Genomic DNA, 17,167 nt, shown 5'->3' on the forward strand with positions numbered 1-17,167 from the left:
GTTCGCTCGTTAGATTTTTTATGAATGGTTTGTAGACGGCGCGTAAGCCAATTCAATGACAAAGGTGCGTAAACAAACCCACTTGTAAGCCTCGGGCAGCAATTTCAAGACCTCGGTCACAGTTTTTCCCTATACGGACCTCCCAGCCGGTTAATAACATATATTTATCGACTGAGTGGGAAGGCCGGACGAGAAATCATTTGGCTCGATGTCAGGACGTAGGGACGGTTCGCATGTCCTGACTGAGAGCCAAATATTTTCCGGTCTGGCCCGCCCTTACTCAGTCAATAAGCATTTCATCATATGACCAGTTAGTGTTGAAAATGTTGAAAATTCTGTTTGAACTTAAATACACGTGATTAGCGAATTTCAGACGGCCGCGCGCCGAACAACTACAGAAAAGATTTAGCTCTTATTAACCGAGCTGGAGGTCTGTATGGGAGAATCTTAACCGAGGTCGTGAATAAGGACCGAACGCAGTGAGGTCTGTTCACGCGACCGAGGTCAAGATTCTCTCATACAGGCCGACTTAGCTCGGTTAATAAGATGTTTATTATATGGCAAAGAAGAAAACTTTAATTCGTTTAATGTAACTGGTTTGCATACATTTTGCTCGCGAACGGCGATGTGCTTAACTTAAACCTCCCGAAATTTGCTCGTCCTGTTTCCTTTTTTTTCGTCATCAGGCTTTTTGGCACTTCCATAAATGATTGAGAAGAAAATAAAAGAAAATGGTAAACATTTTTGTATTTTAGTTTGCTACATTTTCAACGCAAAATGAAACCGGTCTAGATGGCGGTCTAGATGGGAAAATCTAGACCGCAGTCAATATCGATTTCAGCCAATCAAATTCGTGAATTCGGTAGATTCCCAGTCCTTGTGAGACAGCCATATAATAATCCACAATAAAAACTTGTCAATTATTTCTTTACGTCGAACAAGAAACTCACAAATTCATCGAAAAACACGACTCATTTTCTTAGTTTTGTTACAATTCATGCTAAAAGCCAAGAGAAAGTTGACACAAAGCTGTCAAAAATATGTCAAAACCATCAAAAACTCAGCGAGTGGCAAAAGTTCGCTTCACGTTTCACTGAATTTTTTCACAAATCTTCTTCATCTGAAGACTCAAGAAAATGTCGGCGTCGTTTCAAACTATTTGTCGACCTCTTGGATTCTCTTGAATAAGGGAGAACCAGCGACTGAATATTAATAACATCGATGTTGGCTCCCGCAAACAGTGCCTGGGTTTGCCGAATTTGCTGGCTTTGCTGTGTAGTGGAAATTACACTATTAAACCACGAGCGAGTTTTATTATCTGGATAACCTGTACGGTAATGAACTTGTGTTGGTACTAAGTTTTGTCTCCTCAAACAACACTGATGTGGAAACTGCAAATCAGTTCATCCAACTGTACACAAGGTATGTTTGCCATTTCTCTGGCTTAACCAACTTCTTCCAGAAACTCTGGAAACTCGAAGAAAACATTTTTTATCGTACTTTGTTTTCTTTGCGCTGCCGGTTTTCTTGCTTTTGATCCGCGATAAATTCTTTGATGCTTTCTTCTGAAAGAAGTTTCGCCTCAAGACCGTTTGCTTATCCCAAAGGTTAATTATCGGACAGTTCATCCAGAAAAGTTATTTTCTTGACCGCCTGTTTGCTTGTTGTTCGCTCTCAGAATGCTCACTTTTATCACTCATTTTTGAACAGAACAAAATTTTGCAGCAACAAAATTGTTTTTCTCATTAACTTGCATCGATTTTGCAGTACGCGTTTTTCCGGTCCTATCACTTTGACGCGTACGGCCCTCATACGGGACCTTTTTCCGTGGGATGCCTGTGGCAGGCCACGGTAAGGTTTCGCCGGGGTTCCTTTTTCATTGTCGACGCAAAACGACAAATTTGATTGACAATGAAATCCACGTCACATCTGGAACTAATTTCGAAAGATTCTAAGATTCTAGTAAGGAGTAACTTGTGTAGACAGTGTAGTGCTCGAAGCAACGTGTACATATTCAGGAAATAAACAGAAGGTAATGTAGTGTTTGTGAGTGTTTAGCTCTACCCTCCCCACCTCCCTGTTTTGTATATCGGAGCAAGCGTGTTGGATGTTGATGATTAGAAAAACGTGTTCAACTCTTGCAATGGTGTTGTTTACTGTTGTTGGTTAAATCCGTGGTTAAATCCGAATCATCCTTGGTTAAATCCGTGAATACACTACATTTGGCGACGAAGACGGTCGTTAGTAGATCTTTTTGAGATGTCAACTGTATATTCAAGCGATACACAGGTTTTGAAGCCATCTGAATGCTCAGAAACTGCTGGTATATATTCGCACGCTGGAAAAGATGGCTGCGAGCTTTTGATTTGTTTGCAGCTGGAAAAGGAGTCAAAAATGCCGACCAGAAGAAGGCGCTACTGCTGCATACCGCTGGATTAGATATTCAAGACATCTATTTTACGTTAGAAGAGGAAGGAGGGTCGGATAACTATCGGAACGCGACGGCGACCTTGACTAAATATTTCAAACCGCAAGCAAATGTTCTATACGAAAGACTTTGTTTTCGTGAAACTAGTCAACTGGCCAACGAAACCGTCGAACAGTTCGTGACCAGATTGAGACAGAAAGCCAAAGCATGTGAATTCGAAGATGCAGGCGCTGTGGAGGAGCAAATTCGTGATCAAGTGATTAATAAGTGTTTGTCACACGAACTTCGTCGAAAGTTACTTCAGAAGGGTCAAGCCTTAACTCTGCAACGATCGAGAGAAATTGCCCGTGCTATGGAAGAATCTGAGAAACAGGCCCATTCGATCGAAGCTAAGAAGCACGCGATGCCAGTAACGAGGTTAATAGTGTGGGTGGAAAGGTGGATCACAAAGAAGATTCGAGCACAAGGAACGTTAAATGTTTTTGTTGTCGAAATGTGGGACACAAAGCTAACGATCACCGATGCCCAGCTGGAGGGAAACAGTGCAGGAAATGTAATGGACAGGACATTTTGAGGCTGTATGTAAAACAAAGAGGAAGCAAAATAATGGCCGAGGCCGAGGAGCTGGAGGAATGCGTAGGGCAGGCAACATACATACATACATACAGACATTTTATTTGTTATCAAATTAAAATTACAATTGTAACATGCCCGCAGATAGCTGAGCTAATCTAGGCGGGTCATGTTTGGACGAGTCATTAATATACAACTAGGTACAACTAAATACAACTGAAGGTAACAAGAGAACTAAAGAGACTAGAATTGACAACGATGACTAAAGACAACTAATAAACTAACGATATTACAAATAATAATTAACAAAAGTTACGACGAGAGACTACAGATACACTAAAGCGAAATTATTGAGTATATATTAATGAATACATACTAGGTGGAAAATAAATTCAGCTTTACTTTTTGAACGATTTCTGTAAGATCAATATAACAGTCTTCTGAAGCTAGAATTTCAAAAAGTATTTGTTTTAGAACAAGGAGAACAAGAACAAGAACAGGAAGAAGGAGTGTTGGACACCATCATATAGGGCAAGTAGAAGACGAAGATCAGCAGAGTGATGGCTGTAAGTATGCATTTGGCATATTAGATGATTCAAATGTTTCAAGTGGTGGCAAAATTCCTGTGAAAATAGGAGATGATTATTGATTCCGGTGCTAGTTGCAATGTTACTGGTCGTAATGTGTGGGAATATTTGAAAACCATTAAGGTTAAATGTGTGTCGAGCAAGGCTTCCAAGAAGCTGTATTCATATGGTAGTAATCAGCCACTACAAGTTGCTGGCATATTTACTGCAGAAGTTTCTGTTGGAGAGAGAGTGCTGAGTGGGGTTGAATTTGTTGTTATTGAAAATAAGGGACAGGCCCTTCTAGGGCGAGAAACGGCCATTGCTTTAGGAGTTCTAAAGCTGGGAACTCCAGTTCAAGTTAACTCACTAGAGGCATCGACTGATGGAGCTAAAGGGGCATCCAGCGTTTTAGAACATTTCCTGGATGCTGTGAAGGTATTCGCAGACTAAAGGATTTTCAGCTAAAGATTCCAATTGATCCAGAGGTGCAAGCCGTAGAACAATCCATTAGGAGAGTTCCTTTCCACCTACGTGATTAGTTGGGTGACAAACTAGACGAACTTGTAAAACTTGACATTATCGAGAAAGTGAGTGGACCAAGTTCGTGGGTATCACCAGTGGTAGTGGTGCCAAAGCCCTCAGGTGACATCCGTTTGTGTGTAAATATGCGACAGGCCAACATGGCAGTAAAACGAGAACGTTACCCAATACCGACCATCGATGACGTTTTACAAGATTTGAACCAGAGCAAGTTCTTCAGCAAGTTGGACCTTAACTCTGCCTATCATCAAATAGCGTTATCACCTGAATCCAGAGATATTACTACATTTGGTACACACCAAGGACTGTACCGGTACAAACGACTCATGTTCGGTATAAGTTGTGCACCTGAGATGTACCAGAAGGTACTTGGCCAAGTCCTGCAAAAGTGCGATGGAGTTCACAACATTCTTGATGATCTGATAGTTCACTGATGCACCCACTGAAGAGGAACATGACAAGAGATTTGAGAATGTGGTCAGAGTATTGAGTAGCAAGGGGTTGATGTTAACTCGTGACAAGTGTCAATTCAAGATGTCACATTTGGTATTTATGAGTCATGTGTTGTCAGCGCGTGGGATTGGTCCAGCAGATGTTAAAGTGAAGGCTGTTGTTGATACCCGTGAACCGACCAATGCTGCTGAAGTGAGAAGCTTCCTTGGACTGGTCAATTTTACCGCACATTTTATTCCTGACCTGGCTGCAGTATCCGCACCTCTGCGCCAGCTTATAAAGAACGCAGAACCTTTTGTGTGGGGGCCGAAGCAAAAGCAATCATTTGACGAGTTAAAGAAACGACTGTCCAGTGCAGAGACACTTGGATATTTTGACAAGAATGCCCCAACTAGGGTGATCGCAGATGCAAGCCATGTAGGCTTAGGAGCTGTATTAGTACCACAGCAAGGAGAAGAGCTGCGCGTTATTAGCTATGCAAGCCGAAGCCTGTCAGATACAGAATGCCGATATTCTAAGACCGAGAAAGAGGCTTTAGCGATAGTGTGGTCCTGCGAAACATTTCACATGTATTTGTACGGTGCTGACTTTGAATTAATGACTGACCACAAACCTCTGGAATGTATTTTCTCACCCACATCGAATACCTGCGCTAGGATCGAGAGATGGCTCCTCAGGATGCAGCCCTATAGATTTACAGTGAAATACCGGAGCCCAAGACCATTGCAGATTCATTGTCACGTCTCCTGCGTCCAGTGCCTCAGTCAAGAGACGAGAACGAAACAGAATAATATGTGAAGTGGGCAGCTCAAGAATAAACGCCTTTTGCCTTGACAACTCATGAAATTGAGAGAGCATCTGAACATGACCCAGAGCTGAAAAGTGTACGAGAATGTCTTTTGAATGGAAGATGGCATGCTATAGAATTCAAAGAGTACCTGCCAGTGCGAGTTGAATTAAGGGCAATCGGAAAGCTTGTTCTTCGTGGAACTCGAATTGTTTTTCCAAAGCAACTTCGCTGTCAAGCATTAAAGCTGGCGCATGAAGGTCATCCTGGAACTGTGGCAATGAAGCAACGCTTGCGCACCAAAGTGTGGTAGCCAGGCATTGAAAAAGAGGCGGAAGGAGTTTGTTAGACCTGTCATGGCTGTCAGTTAGTTTCACAACTGCTTAAACCAGAGCCGATGGTACGTACAGAGTTGCCTTCTGCACCATGGCAACATCTAGCGGCTGACTTATTGGGTCCACTGCCTTCCGGTGATCATGTCTTTGTCGTGGTGGGCTATTACAGTCGATTCTTTGAAATGGAATATGCCAAATCTACTACATCTGAGAAGATTGTATCAATGCTGTTCAAGATTTTCGTCACTCATGGCCTTCCTTTGTCCCTCAGGACGGAAAATGGGTCGCAGTTTGTCAGTGACTATTTCAAGAAGTACTTAGAAGAGAATGGAATTGAGCACCGGCGAACCACGCTCTTGTGGCCACAGGCAAATGGTGAGATTGAAAGACAAAACCGCAGTATCCTGAAATGCCTGCGTATTGCCCAAGCAGAAGGTCGTAACTGGAGATCAGAGATGGACCACTTCTTAATGATGTACCGTAGTACACCTCATTCTACAACTGGGGTTAGCCCAGCAGAATTGTTGTTTGGAAGACGCATCAGGACCAAACTACCCCACCTGCAAGGGTTCACTGTTGAAGATGAAGTCAGAGACCGCGACAGTGAAAGGAAAGAGAAAGGGAAGGTGTATGCGGACTGAAAAAAAAAAAGCGCATGAAAGCAAGATTCAAGAAGGTGATAAGGTGTTGTTGAGACGGGAGAGAGAAAACAACTGTCGTCGACCTAGAAACAGTCTCCATTTATAGTTGTTCAGAGGAATAGTAATAGTGTTTTTGTTGAGGTCGATAGTGTACAGTACCGTCGAAATGTGACCCATGTGAAAAAGTATCTCGAGCGAGATAATGTACTACAAGCCACCAGTAAATCATCAGACACCACAGAGGCTCAAGGAGTGACACCAGTTTCACCAAACCAAGAGTTCAGAGAATCTGTAAAAGTTCCTCCTGGAATGAGAAGTGGAGAAAAACTACTGGGGTGCAAACCATCAGATGATGCTACTACATGGCAAAGTGATTCTACGTCTACCTTACGTCCACCAAGAGTCAAACGACTACCGTCTAGATTTCAGGACTATGTTATAGGCTCTGTTCAGCTGGCCCCGGAGCAGAACTCTCACACCCAGATGTGAACTGAACTTGAACTTTTTGTTGTGTTACACTTCTGTTTATGCCAGTTTGAACTGCTAAAGCGCTGTTAGGACTTTCATAAGACATTCGGAGACATTTGCATGCATATAGAATTAATCACGTTTATTCTGTTTTGTTTTTCCTTCAACTTGACAAGTAATTCAAAGAAGAGAGGAACGTAATGTTTGTGAATGCTTAGCTCTAACCTCCCCACCCCCCTGTTTTGTAATTCGGAGAATGCGTGTTGAATGTTGATGATTAGAAAAACGTGTTCGACTCTTGCAATGGTGTTGTTTACTGTTGTTGATTAAATCCGTGGTAAAATCCGAATCATCCTTGGTTAAATCCGTGAATATACTACAGGTAAGACATTTTAGAAAGTGTTCTGACTTTGTGTACTGAATTGAGCAGTGAAAATTACCTAGAGTTCGCGGAACATCCGTTTCGTGTTACGCATCAAACCAACGAGTTCACTGTTCAGTCGGCCTGCCAAACGAAACCACGAGTTCAGCAACCGAACGCTTAGTCTGAACAAGCAACACATTGACACACGATATTCATACGATATTCATACGATATTCACAACAACATTCACACACGATATTCATCGAATCAGCATATTCAAAAATCAAGGAGTCCATCACAGTAAGCATCGACACCAACCATTTCAAAAATTCGCTCAAGTATTTGTCGGTTTGCAATTGAAGATATTTAAACCTCGCGAGTTTTACTCTATCGAAACTTTCACAGTTCAATCCATGAGTCGACAATCATGCCACGTGTATGTTTAAGGTTTTGTGTATTCTTGCTGACATTGAGCGTACCTGTTTACCAGAAGGCACATGTAGTGTTTGCGAGAAGGTTTATAAATACGAAGGGAAATATTTGTTAAGAAGAATTCCTCATGCTTCTCATGGGAGCTTTAATCCTTTCGCTTTCGTTATCTTGAATAAATAAGTACGCACTGTCAATGGAAATATACCAGATGCGTTATGTTGCGTTACGTTTTTCTCTCACACAAGTGAGTCTCTAAGGACAATCAATACTTTTGTTAATGTGCTTCAGTTCTTCTCTCAAACAAAAAGCTTCTAATTCTATAACAGACAATCACTACTTTAGCCTGTTAATGTTTTAGTAGATTCGTTAGGTTCATTGACGGCAATATAGCCCTTCACAATGTTTTAGTCTTCAAACAATTAAAACGTTGCGTTACCATTCATGTCTCAAGATCTTCTGGCAATTCTCAAGTAAGTGATACGGCCTCATTAGGAAAAAAAAAAAGATTCCATTTTCCACGTTGCAATATTATGTCAGTTAAACACCATGTACACTCTCGTTCCATCTTGTAGATCACCCGGAAAGAAGAAATAGGAGCCGGGGAAGGAGGCTCTTCTCGCACAGTAATTCTCCGCCTTCCCTATTTTCCACTACAAACACTACAAACACTTTGTCTCCTTGCGCCCCGAAACACGTGATGTGGCAAAGCGTGTTTCGGGGTGCAAGTGAGTTCAAAGTACGGAACTTGATATAGTGAACGGGTCATTTTGCAATTTATGTGTGTTGGCTGTTGGGCTGGCGTTACATATCTTCGCTACACAGTGCTGACGAGCCCCAAGAAGGGCGAAACAGCTGTCCACTGTTGCGATCCTACTTTATCGGTTCTTGTCATGTTGGTGTCTCGAAACGTTTTTCACGTAGTATCAGTCTTGCTGTCTATTGTTTGTCTTCATACATTTTTTTGGCTGATCGGATCTCTTGTAGATCCTACGTTGGCAGCGTTTATCGTATGCGATCCCTTGCAGTTTCTGGTTTCCGGTCACAAACACAGTGACCGTTTCTTGAAGACTTTCTACAGTGATTTCTATGGTTGATCTAACTGATTAATCGTGGCACTTTACTGTAACTTCACAATTCCTTCCAATGCTACGCTCCCTAGCCAAAGCATCCCACGGAATCGCCTTTAGGCGTCTTGTTTAGTATGGTTTTCCAAGGAAATTGCGAGCGGGGTCGTACGGGTGATATGAGAGCGGAGCTCCGGCGACCCGAAGGGCCGCCAAGCGGAGCTCCATACCCGTTTTGGAAAGAAAAGGAAACCCATCAATTGATTTTCTCATGGTTATGGCTAGCGGTATTGCTCGTGGGCGTGTACGACGACGACGAACAACGATGGAGTCGCGCAAGATGACGGCCATACACTAGCTAAAAGATTGACAGAGACATGCAGCCTTGATTTATAGCCTCCTTCTTTGATATTGGACATACATGTTATGGTCAATTGACACCTGTCGAAACAATGTATCCGCTGACCAGTATCACGTGACCATATCGTGGGCTCAAGGTTAGAGCTTATTGAGGTCAAGTTTTTTTGAAGTTGACCGCTGACCAAGAGCTGGTTTTCTATTGGATCTATTTTCTCATGTCAAGTTAAAACTTCTTGTTAACAGGGTCGGGTTGTTCGGAAGCCGGTTAACGCAAACCAAGGATTAAAAGTTAACAGAAGTATAAATATTTCTTGTATACAAATGTTTTTCATTACTTATTGAAACTCAAAGCAGAAGGCCAAACAATACACAGAAAACCTCACTGCAAAGTTACAAAACTAAAATTAACAAATTGACGTCAGTTTTTCATGCGTTTGTCCTGTTACTGATCATTAATTTCGTCATAACATTGTCAAAGTAGCTGTGGATCCAAGAGGCGATAGCTGAGTGGATCCGCAGACTAATTTGACAATGTCATGACGAAATTCATTGTCAATAACAGGACAGACGCATTAAAAACTGACATCAATTTGTTTTTCACGATAACAAATTGTCAAATTGTCCGCTCTCGCTCGTTTATGCATCGCATAAATAATTATAAATTCATGTGTCTGTCCGCTTATTGACAATAAAAATTAGCCAATGAGTGCGCGAGAATTTCTGCAGTTATTGTAAAATCAAAATTCGCGCTTAACCTGGATTATCTTAATCGGGCTTTGGCTAAATCTATATTTTAAATTTGTTTATGATTTTTCTTTTCGCGAACGCCTTCTCGGCTAAAGTTTTACTCAAAATGGTTGCTACAGAAACCAACTACAACCCTTTTGAGGGAGTTGTTTTACAGTATTTTCGCCAACAGTTCCTGCTCTTTCAGAAAGCAAGATCTGATTTTCAAACAAGAATATCTGTTAAGTTTCTGTTTCGTTCTATGCAATAAACTAAAGTTTTGACAGTTAACTCTTGTTTTCAGTGCTTACTACAGATTTTATTTGGAAATAACCCTATTTTGCACCAAAACCAGTTAACAAATTATCTACTGTTACGTGACGGACGTTAAAATGTCCTGATTTTCTTATTTCATTGCATCACGACATCATTGTTCCTCGATTAACCCAAATTTCAGGAGTTTCTCTTAAATACCCTCCAAAGTAGAAATGCTGGCGTGAAGTCAGTTGGTGCAAAAGTAGACCGTTAAGAAAACTGCACTTAAAATTTCTTACATGATGGATTAAGCATTTAACAAGCCAAACATTGCAGGGGAAAGGTGCAGATTGGATCTCCAGGGACGGGGGGAGGGTGTAATGGTTGTTCTATTTTGTTAAAATTTTCTGTAGTTTTAGGAAATGTTCCGTTTCATAAAGGAAATGAATGAGCCTGTGAAGATAAATCAGGCAAAGCTTTTCCCAAGTAATTATACCAATCGAGTCGTGCATCTCTTTAAAGCTTTACTACAAAGTATCGTTTATATATGTTAAAACTAGTCTATATTTTTGGTCATGTTCTTACTGTAAACAGCCGTTGCTATGGTCGTTGCTACGTAAAAACCACTACCACTGTGTACTTTCCTAAAATTTCACACTTATCTAGAGGTAAATTCGGCAAGATCGTTTCAAGATGTTTATTTTAAACAAGTGTTCAAGGGTCTTAACCTTGTAGTTTTTAAAAAACGGAATTTTTCATGAACATCGTCATGTTTTTGGGTATACTGATACCACCGTAACTTTGCTATAAATTGTTCAAAATTCGATTTTGAAGAAAATTGTTTGCCAGCGGATTCCCATCCAAAAACTGTAATTTCTGACGCGTGTCGTCTACCGGTGAAGATAGTTTCCAAAACCGTGATAAGGTCATTCCAGCAGAAAAACTAGTGCTTACGGTTTAGTGACTGATAAAGTTTGGTACCTTTTGTTGTAGTATTCTAACTTTATTAGCGTTCTAAATCCGTGTGAGCAAATCTCCCTTCTTGCTTGAAAAGAATGAAGAAACGAGATTCCTTTCTTGTTTTACTAGGATGCGTAATGGGCGTGGCAGTAGAAGCAGACGTTAAACTACCCATAAAATGTCTTACGAGAAACTGAAGACGGGGCGCTCACTCACAAACCCCAAAGAAAACGCCAGTTTATGTTCGCTGCTTACCTTTTCATGGCTGAACGATCTACTAAAACGAGGAAGCCAGCGAGCGCTTGAAAACGATGATCTGCCTCCATTGTTGGAAGAAGACAAGAGTCAAGCTCAAACAAAGAATTTGGAAAATGAATGGTCCCGGAACTGCAAACCCGAACACACTGCTAAAACATGGATAAGGACAGCAAAGCTGTGGCATGCTCTTTGGAACCTAGTGCCAATTTCCGAGAAGGCGTTAGTCCTAACTTTAGCGTCTACACACATTGTCCTACGTCTCCTCCAACCTTTGTTTCTAATCGCACTGCTGGCAGCACTGATGAAAGAATCTTCAGCTGATAGAGGATGGATTTATCTCAATGCCTCTGGTGTTTGCCTGAGTACCTGGTTCATAGCAATTTCCAAATGTCATTGTGATTACAGATCCACCATGGTAGGAATGAGAGTACGTTCCGCTCTTCTAGGTGTCATCTACAAAAAGGTAGTGTTAGATGGGTGTTGCGGAATAGTCAAAGCAACCATTTTAATTGAATTAAGTCGAACTTTAGTCGTTGGATTCTCCTCCAGTTGAATCTATCATATTTACTTGATTTTCAATCCACAGATTTTGGGCCGTTCAGACAGACGTCGATTTTAAAGGGCTTAGTTGGCAAGTTGAAATAGCTAAAAAAAAAAAAAAAAAAAACTACAGTAAAACCTCTATTAAGCGAACACCTTTGGGACACTCACTAGTGTCCGCTTAATACAGGGTGTCCGCTCTAAGCAGGCTCTAGTATATTCTGCAATAATAGTTAATTATTAACCCTTTTCAGTTTTGCAACACAGTGTAACACAGTGTAAGATCAAAGACTGCTCATAGCACAATGTCAAATCAGTCAATTTGGAATAATTCACTTAGCTTTCAAACGACATCGCTGAACAATGTTAAAGGAGTCTGAGCTGAGCTTTTAGAAGTAGAAAGCCCTTGAAGTGTCCGCTTATTGCAGGTTTTGTAGACCAAAATGGCTTAATATTGGTGTCCGCGTCCGCTTAACAAAGATGTCCGCTGAATGCAGATTTATTTTACAGTAAATGTGGGAAGAAAATTTAGGGACGCAAGCTGGTGTCCACGTAATAGAGGGTGTCCGCTTGATACGGGGTCCGCTTAATACAGGTTTCACTGTACATTAAATCGAGCCAGCCATTGATTGACTTCAGATCGGGTCCGATTAGCGAAGGTTCGCCTGGCTTTTCGATTACGCAAGCTTGTGAGTTTAATCGCGTTTCTTTTTTCTCGTCAATTATCAGTCACATTTCAGCTTCAGCAGCAACATCCTCGGAAAACAGTCGGGACGAGACGAAGAAAACCGCTCAACGAAATTCGGCGCCGCACCGATTCTGGCATTCTCTTTACTTTGTGTCGCCTCGGGCACCCTCTCTGGGTGCCCAAGGATGTTCCAGCAGTTCCTGTTCTCATATATATTTTGTTATTTAACTGTAGGTCCAACAGATTTCGTTGCCTGATTTAACAGTGATGACGACTGGTCACGTTATTAACCTGATTTCCAATGATGTCCAACGCCTCGATAAGGCACTTCTTTACTTTCCAAACATCATTTTGGCACCACTTGCATTCTTGGCTGGGAATGCAGTCCTTTTCTGCCTAGTTGGCTGGCCGGCTCTCATCGGGATGAGCTACCTCCTTCTTATCTTGGTCTATCAAATTTACGGCTCGAGGCTTGCTGCCAATTTACGTCATAGGGTAGTAGTTTTGGCTGATAAGCGTGTCCAGATGATCAACGAAATCATTCGTGGAATGAGGACGATCAAGGTCTGTAGCTGGGAGCAATACTTCGGGAATTCAGTGTCTGCAGGGAGAGGGTTGGTAAAATTTTGTCATCTCCATTTATTTTAAATAGTAGTTTAGGGGATTATTATGGTTGAATTAATAAAAATGGGATAGTTAAAGTACAGGAAGAATAGAATGGGAAAAATAATGCATGCTACATAGCAGACTTTTCTCAAAACCAAAGCTCTTAGCTTCAGGTTGGTGCCCTTGGTTCGTTTCCGTAGCATGGCTGGGCAAGTTGCTAGTCCAATTCATAAATCAATCAATTCGCCGATATATCCATTTTTAATATAAATCTACTAGCGTTCCATTGCGAATGCCGTTCTCTGATTGGCTACGCTACTCAATATCTATTTTGTGATAGATAGCAAGTAGCCTAGCAGTGTGCCCTTGTTAACAAAATGACGTCCGCTTTTGGGCGTTTTCGAAGTGTCTGTGAAGAGGATTTAGATAAAGTTTTGAACGACTAGTAGATTTATACTAAAACAATTAGATTATATTCGCTCTCGATTTCTATCGCGTGATAGTTGACTTGGGCTGCACCTTCGTCAAGTAACATACGATAGAAATCTCTAGCTCATAATCTAATTGTTCAATAACAACACGAGTGGAAGTTTGGGAGAAAGAGACACGCTATGGAAACACGAACCGACAGGTGGGTGTTTAAACAGCTTTTCAAGAGTTCTCTCTCTCTTGTTGATTCTCCCAAACTAGTTGATTCGGGCTGCGCCCTCGCGTTATAGCTCACCACTAAACCTTCTCCGATTCTTATTGGTTTGAATTGATCACATGACGCGATGGTGTTCGTCCGCGGAGAGACACTATCAACCCTTATAATCCATCAAATGTTTTCGCTCGCTTGCGATTGGTTTAAACGCGTCACGTGACCGAATATTCCCCCAGCTAAAACTGGGGAATATCCAAGAAAATTCCCCAATTTTCGAAACTGCGCGTGTTGCGGAAAATATTTGAAGGATAATAAACACCATAACCTCCATTTAACTTTGAAAATATGCTCAGATATTTGCCCTTGGACATTATCTGTTCCTCGAAGCTCACAGTTTCCTCGAGCTTCGCTTTCGCGGACAAATATCCGAGCATATTTTCGCGCCAAATGGAGGCTATTGCTTATATAAAGCCCGTCCGAGGAAAATACCCGAATGGACAGTACTCGTCCGTGAATTTTTTTTTCCGTAAACAAGCAGGCTTATAGAAAATAAACAATTGAAATTGTGTTGAGTGGGTTTTTGTTTGGGTTTTTTTTTTCCAAATTTTACATTTTGCTGTCACGGCTTTCATCTAATAAAGATGAAAATAATTCAATCTGGTTTTTGAACTGGCACACGGAAGAAAATTTAGTGGTTAACACTAAAAGCAATAAAGTGTTTATGTCTCTGAAATATCGGTCTGATGGTTGCCCCTTGGAAATTTGATGCTCTTAAAACTAACATGTTTGTTTTAAGAACATCAAATTTCCGCGGCGCAACTATCAGCCGATAGTTCCTCGACAAAAACATTCTATTGTTTAAATAGAAATCTCGAGCTCGTAATCTAATTGTTTAATATATAGCTGGGTGGAGTGACGCACTGTGAGAGTGAAGTGCAGAAAACAGAGCAATATCCCCGGCCAACTCTCCTTTTGTCTCTCTATCTATTAATTACAAGCTTAAAGTTCTTATGTTCTTAAGAAAAACCTTATAAGGTTCCTAATGGATAAACATTTTTAGAAAAAATGACAGTAGGTACTTTTGGTAGTTTTAGTAGTTTTAATTATTGTATATTTTATATTTTAGATCTGTGATACTTGTATTTCTTATTTTAGATTTTAATACTTTTTTATTTTATAGAGGACCTCCCTGAAATCCACGTATTTAGGTGACCGGCGCTTCCTCTTTAAAGATTGTTTTTATTACTATTATTATTATTATTATTATTATTATTATTATTATTATTATTACTATTATGTGTGTTATTTCAAATGTTTTTGCTGAATAATATTTTCCCTATTCTTTCAAAATCCCCTTATATATCATGTCTGACTCTTCTTTGTTGATTTCATACATATTTTTGACATCAGTTTTAAATTCCATGCAGTGCTGGAATAATTTTTCTTCTTTAACCGGACATGTGTCCTTTCAAGTCTTCATTTTGGTCGGACATCTTATCAATTTGAGCGGACGTTAATTTGCATAATTGATTTGCATATCAATTAGCATAATAACATTTATTAGCAAACTGTAAAGATTTTCAATGCAAATCATTCAGAACTGCATTTAAATTTGATTTATTTATCATTTATGATGATTAGATGACTTTATCTACAAGATAACTGCACCGATCTCTCCTGGTAATCTCCTGATTATATCTTCTTCAAACAAACCTAGTTTGCTATTGAATGCTACCATTAAAGGGACACAGTCAGCTTTGGGAACGTGCTGACCTGGACACTAGTTTTCTTACTTTGAAAAAAGTTCGCCTCAACCTGTAATCAAAGTACATCTAAAAATCCGCTTCAATCTTCGCAATGTTTCGCTTGATTTTCAATCATTTATTGAAAAGACCGTTTTTGAGTGTGCTTTTCTTCATCCTATGATGTTATTTTTATCATATTTGGTTAAAAACAGTATGTATCGCGTATCTAATGCGCATGTGCTCCAACTGACTGTGTCCCTTAAGCAGGAGCCCATCACTAGGAGTGTGCAACTACCCCAATTATTCCTTTCCTGGCCGTTTCGCAGACCCACTTTAGTTTGAATTTACCGCGAATTCAGCCCGCGCAGGAACCTCGGTGACCAATCACAAGCACAGACTATAATTTCACCGGAAGATTAGGATGACATGTCCATCTGAAACCGCCATTTTTCTTCTTACTGATTCGCGCTCACATTGACTGGAACTGACCTTTTTCGTGGGAAAAGAAGCCTAAAAATAGACCGGTCTGTAAAACTACCATGGGGCTTAGTATAGGGGTTGCAGGCTCTTAATGATGGGCTCCTGACCAAAGTTGACTCTAGGGTACTGACATGAAGGGCTAACAGCATATAGCAATGCACGTAATACATAATAGGGCGATTGCTGAAGAGTACTTTATTTGCCAAGTAAAGGAAAGATGAACACTATATACCTGAAACTGTCAGAGTCAAGGGCCCAAAATTAACAAATTCTTGAGTAGCCATTTGACGACTAAGTGATAAAAGTCAAGTACGAATTTTATTCAGAAAATGCATAAAACCTGTAAAGAAAAAATTTCCAAGACTGTTTTGGCCGCTAATTTTGTATCCGTAGCTAATGTAATGTCAATGAAAGATTCATGCATTTCCAAGAGACACAATCGGTAGGCATACATGACGAACTCAATCCTCAAGGGTTTGCAATGCATTATTGGGCGATTTCAAACACGATCAGTCATTTGCAAGTTTTCCAATGTGAGGGAATCCTTTATGGCAAAGCAAAAAGATAGATTGCCTGGGGAATGTCTGAGAAAATAACCGTTATTGATCGTTAACACAGAGAAACCTAGTCGCCATTGTGGTCGCCTGTGAACGCAGACGTATTTTTGGCTGTCGACTAAACCAGAAATTTTGGTCGCCAAAGATGAAATTTTAGCCGCATTGGCGACCGTACCGGTCGCAATTTCGAGCCTTTTAACAATGTCTCTGACTAAATGTTATGGATGGACAGTAACTTGGTGTTGGTGAAGTGTTCGGACATCATGTCCGATCATAATGTGAAATTCGCCGGACATATTTAAAATTTAGTCGCACAATGTCCGACGACCGACTTCTATTTCCAGCCCTGCCATGATGATGGAAGAGTTCTGTTTCATCTCTTTCTTTTTTCAGGAAGGAAATCAGTGTCATTCGGAAAATTAGCGGCTTTCAAGCAAGCATTAAAACCATTGTCTTTGCTACACCAAGATTAACATCGCTTCTGATCTTTGTCACCTATCTCTTGGCTGGCCATACTTTGACGCCTACGTCCGTATTTGCTGTTTTCGCTTATGCAAAGGTTTTGGGTCTGTTTACCAAGTACCTCGGGAAACGATTGGGTCCTTTCCTAGATTGCAACATGTCCGTTGGAAGGCTTCAGACATTTTTGGAAACAGTGGAAAAATCTAGTTCAGATAGCAGTTCAAACACCACGA

General features: G+C 40.7%; 1 protein-coding gene across 2 annotated transcripts in view; it reads left to right on the forward strand.

The window, feature by feature from the left end:
• The first annotated feature begins 1,150 nt into the window (after nucleotides 1-1,150).
• LOC145488054 (ATP-binding cassette sub-family C member 4-like) overlaps nucleotides 1,151-17,167 on the forward strand; it is a 24,951-nt gene continuing 8,934 nt past the window's right edge. The window contains exons 1-4 of one of the 2 annotated variants that reach the window (XM_081466825.1): nucleotides 1,151-1,422; nucleotides 11,085-11,676; nucleotides 12,676-13,055; nucleotides 16,866-17,167. The exon at nucleotides 16,866-17,167 is cut by the window's right edge and continues 975 nt beyond it. In XM_081466825.1, the coding sequence (XP_081322951.1) occupies nucleotides 11,134-11,676; nucleotides 12,676-13,055; nucleotides 16,866-17,167 (1,225 nt within the window). In that variant the 5' untranslated portion in view covers nucleotides 1,151-1,422; nucleotides 11,085-11,133. Of the gene's footprint in view, nucleotides 1,423-7,085; nucleotides 7,177-11,084; nucleotides 11,677-12,675; nucleotides 13,056-16,865 lie in introns of those variants that run through there. The other variant, XM_081466824.1, reaches the window with a different exon arrangement.

This window comes from Orbicella franksi, chromosome 5 (genome assembly GCF_964199315.1).
Source record: "Orbicella franksi chromosome 5, jaOrbFran1.1, whole genome shotgun sequence".
NCBI classification, from domain to species: domain Eukaryota; kingdom Metazoa; phylum Cnidaria; class Anthozoa; order Scleractinia; family Merulinidae; genus Orbicella; species Orbicella franksi.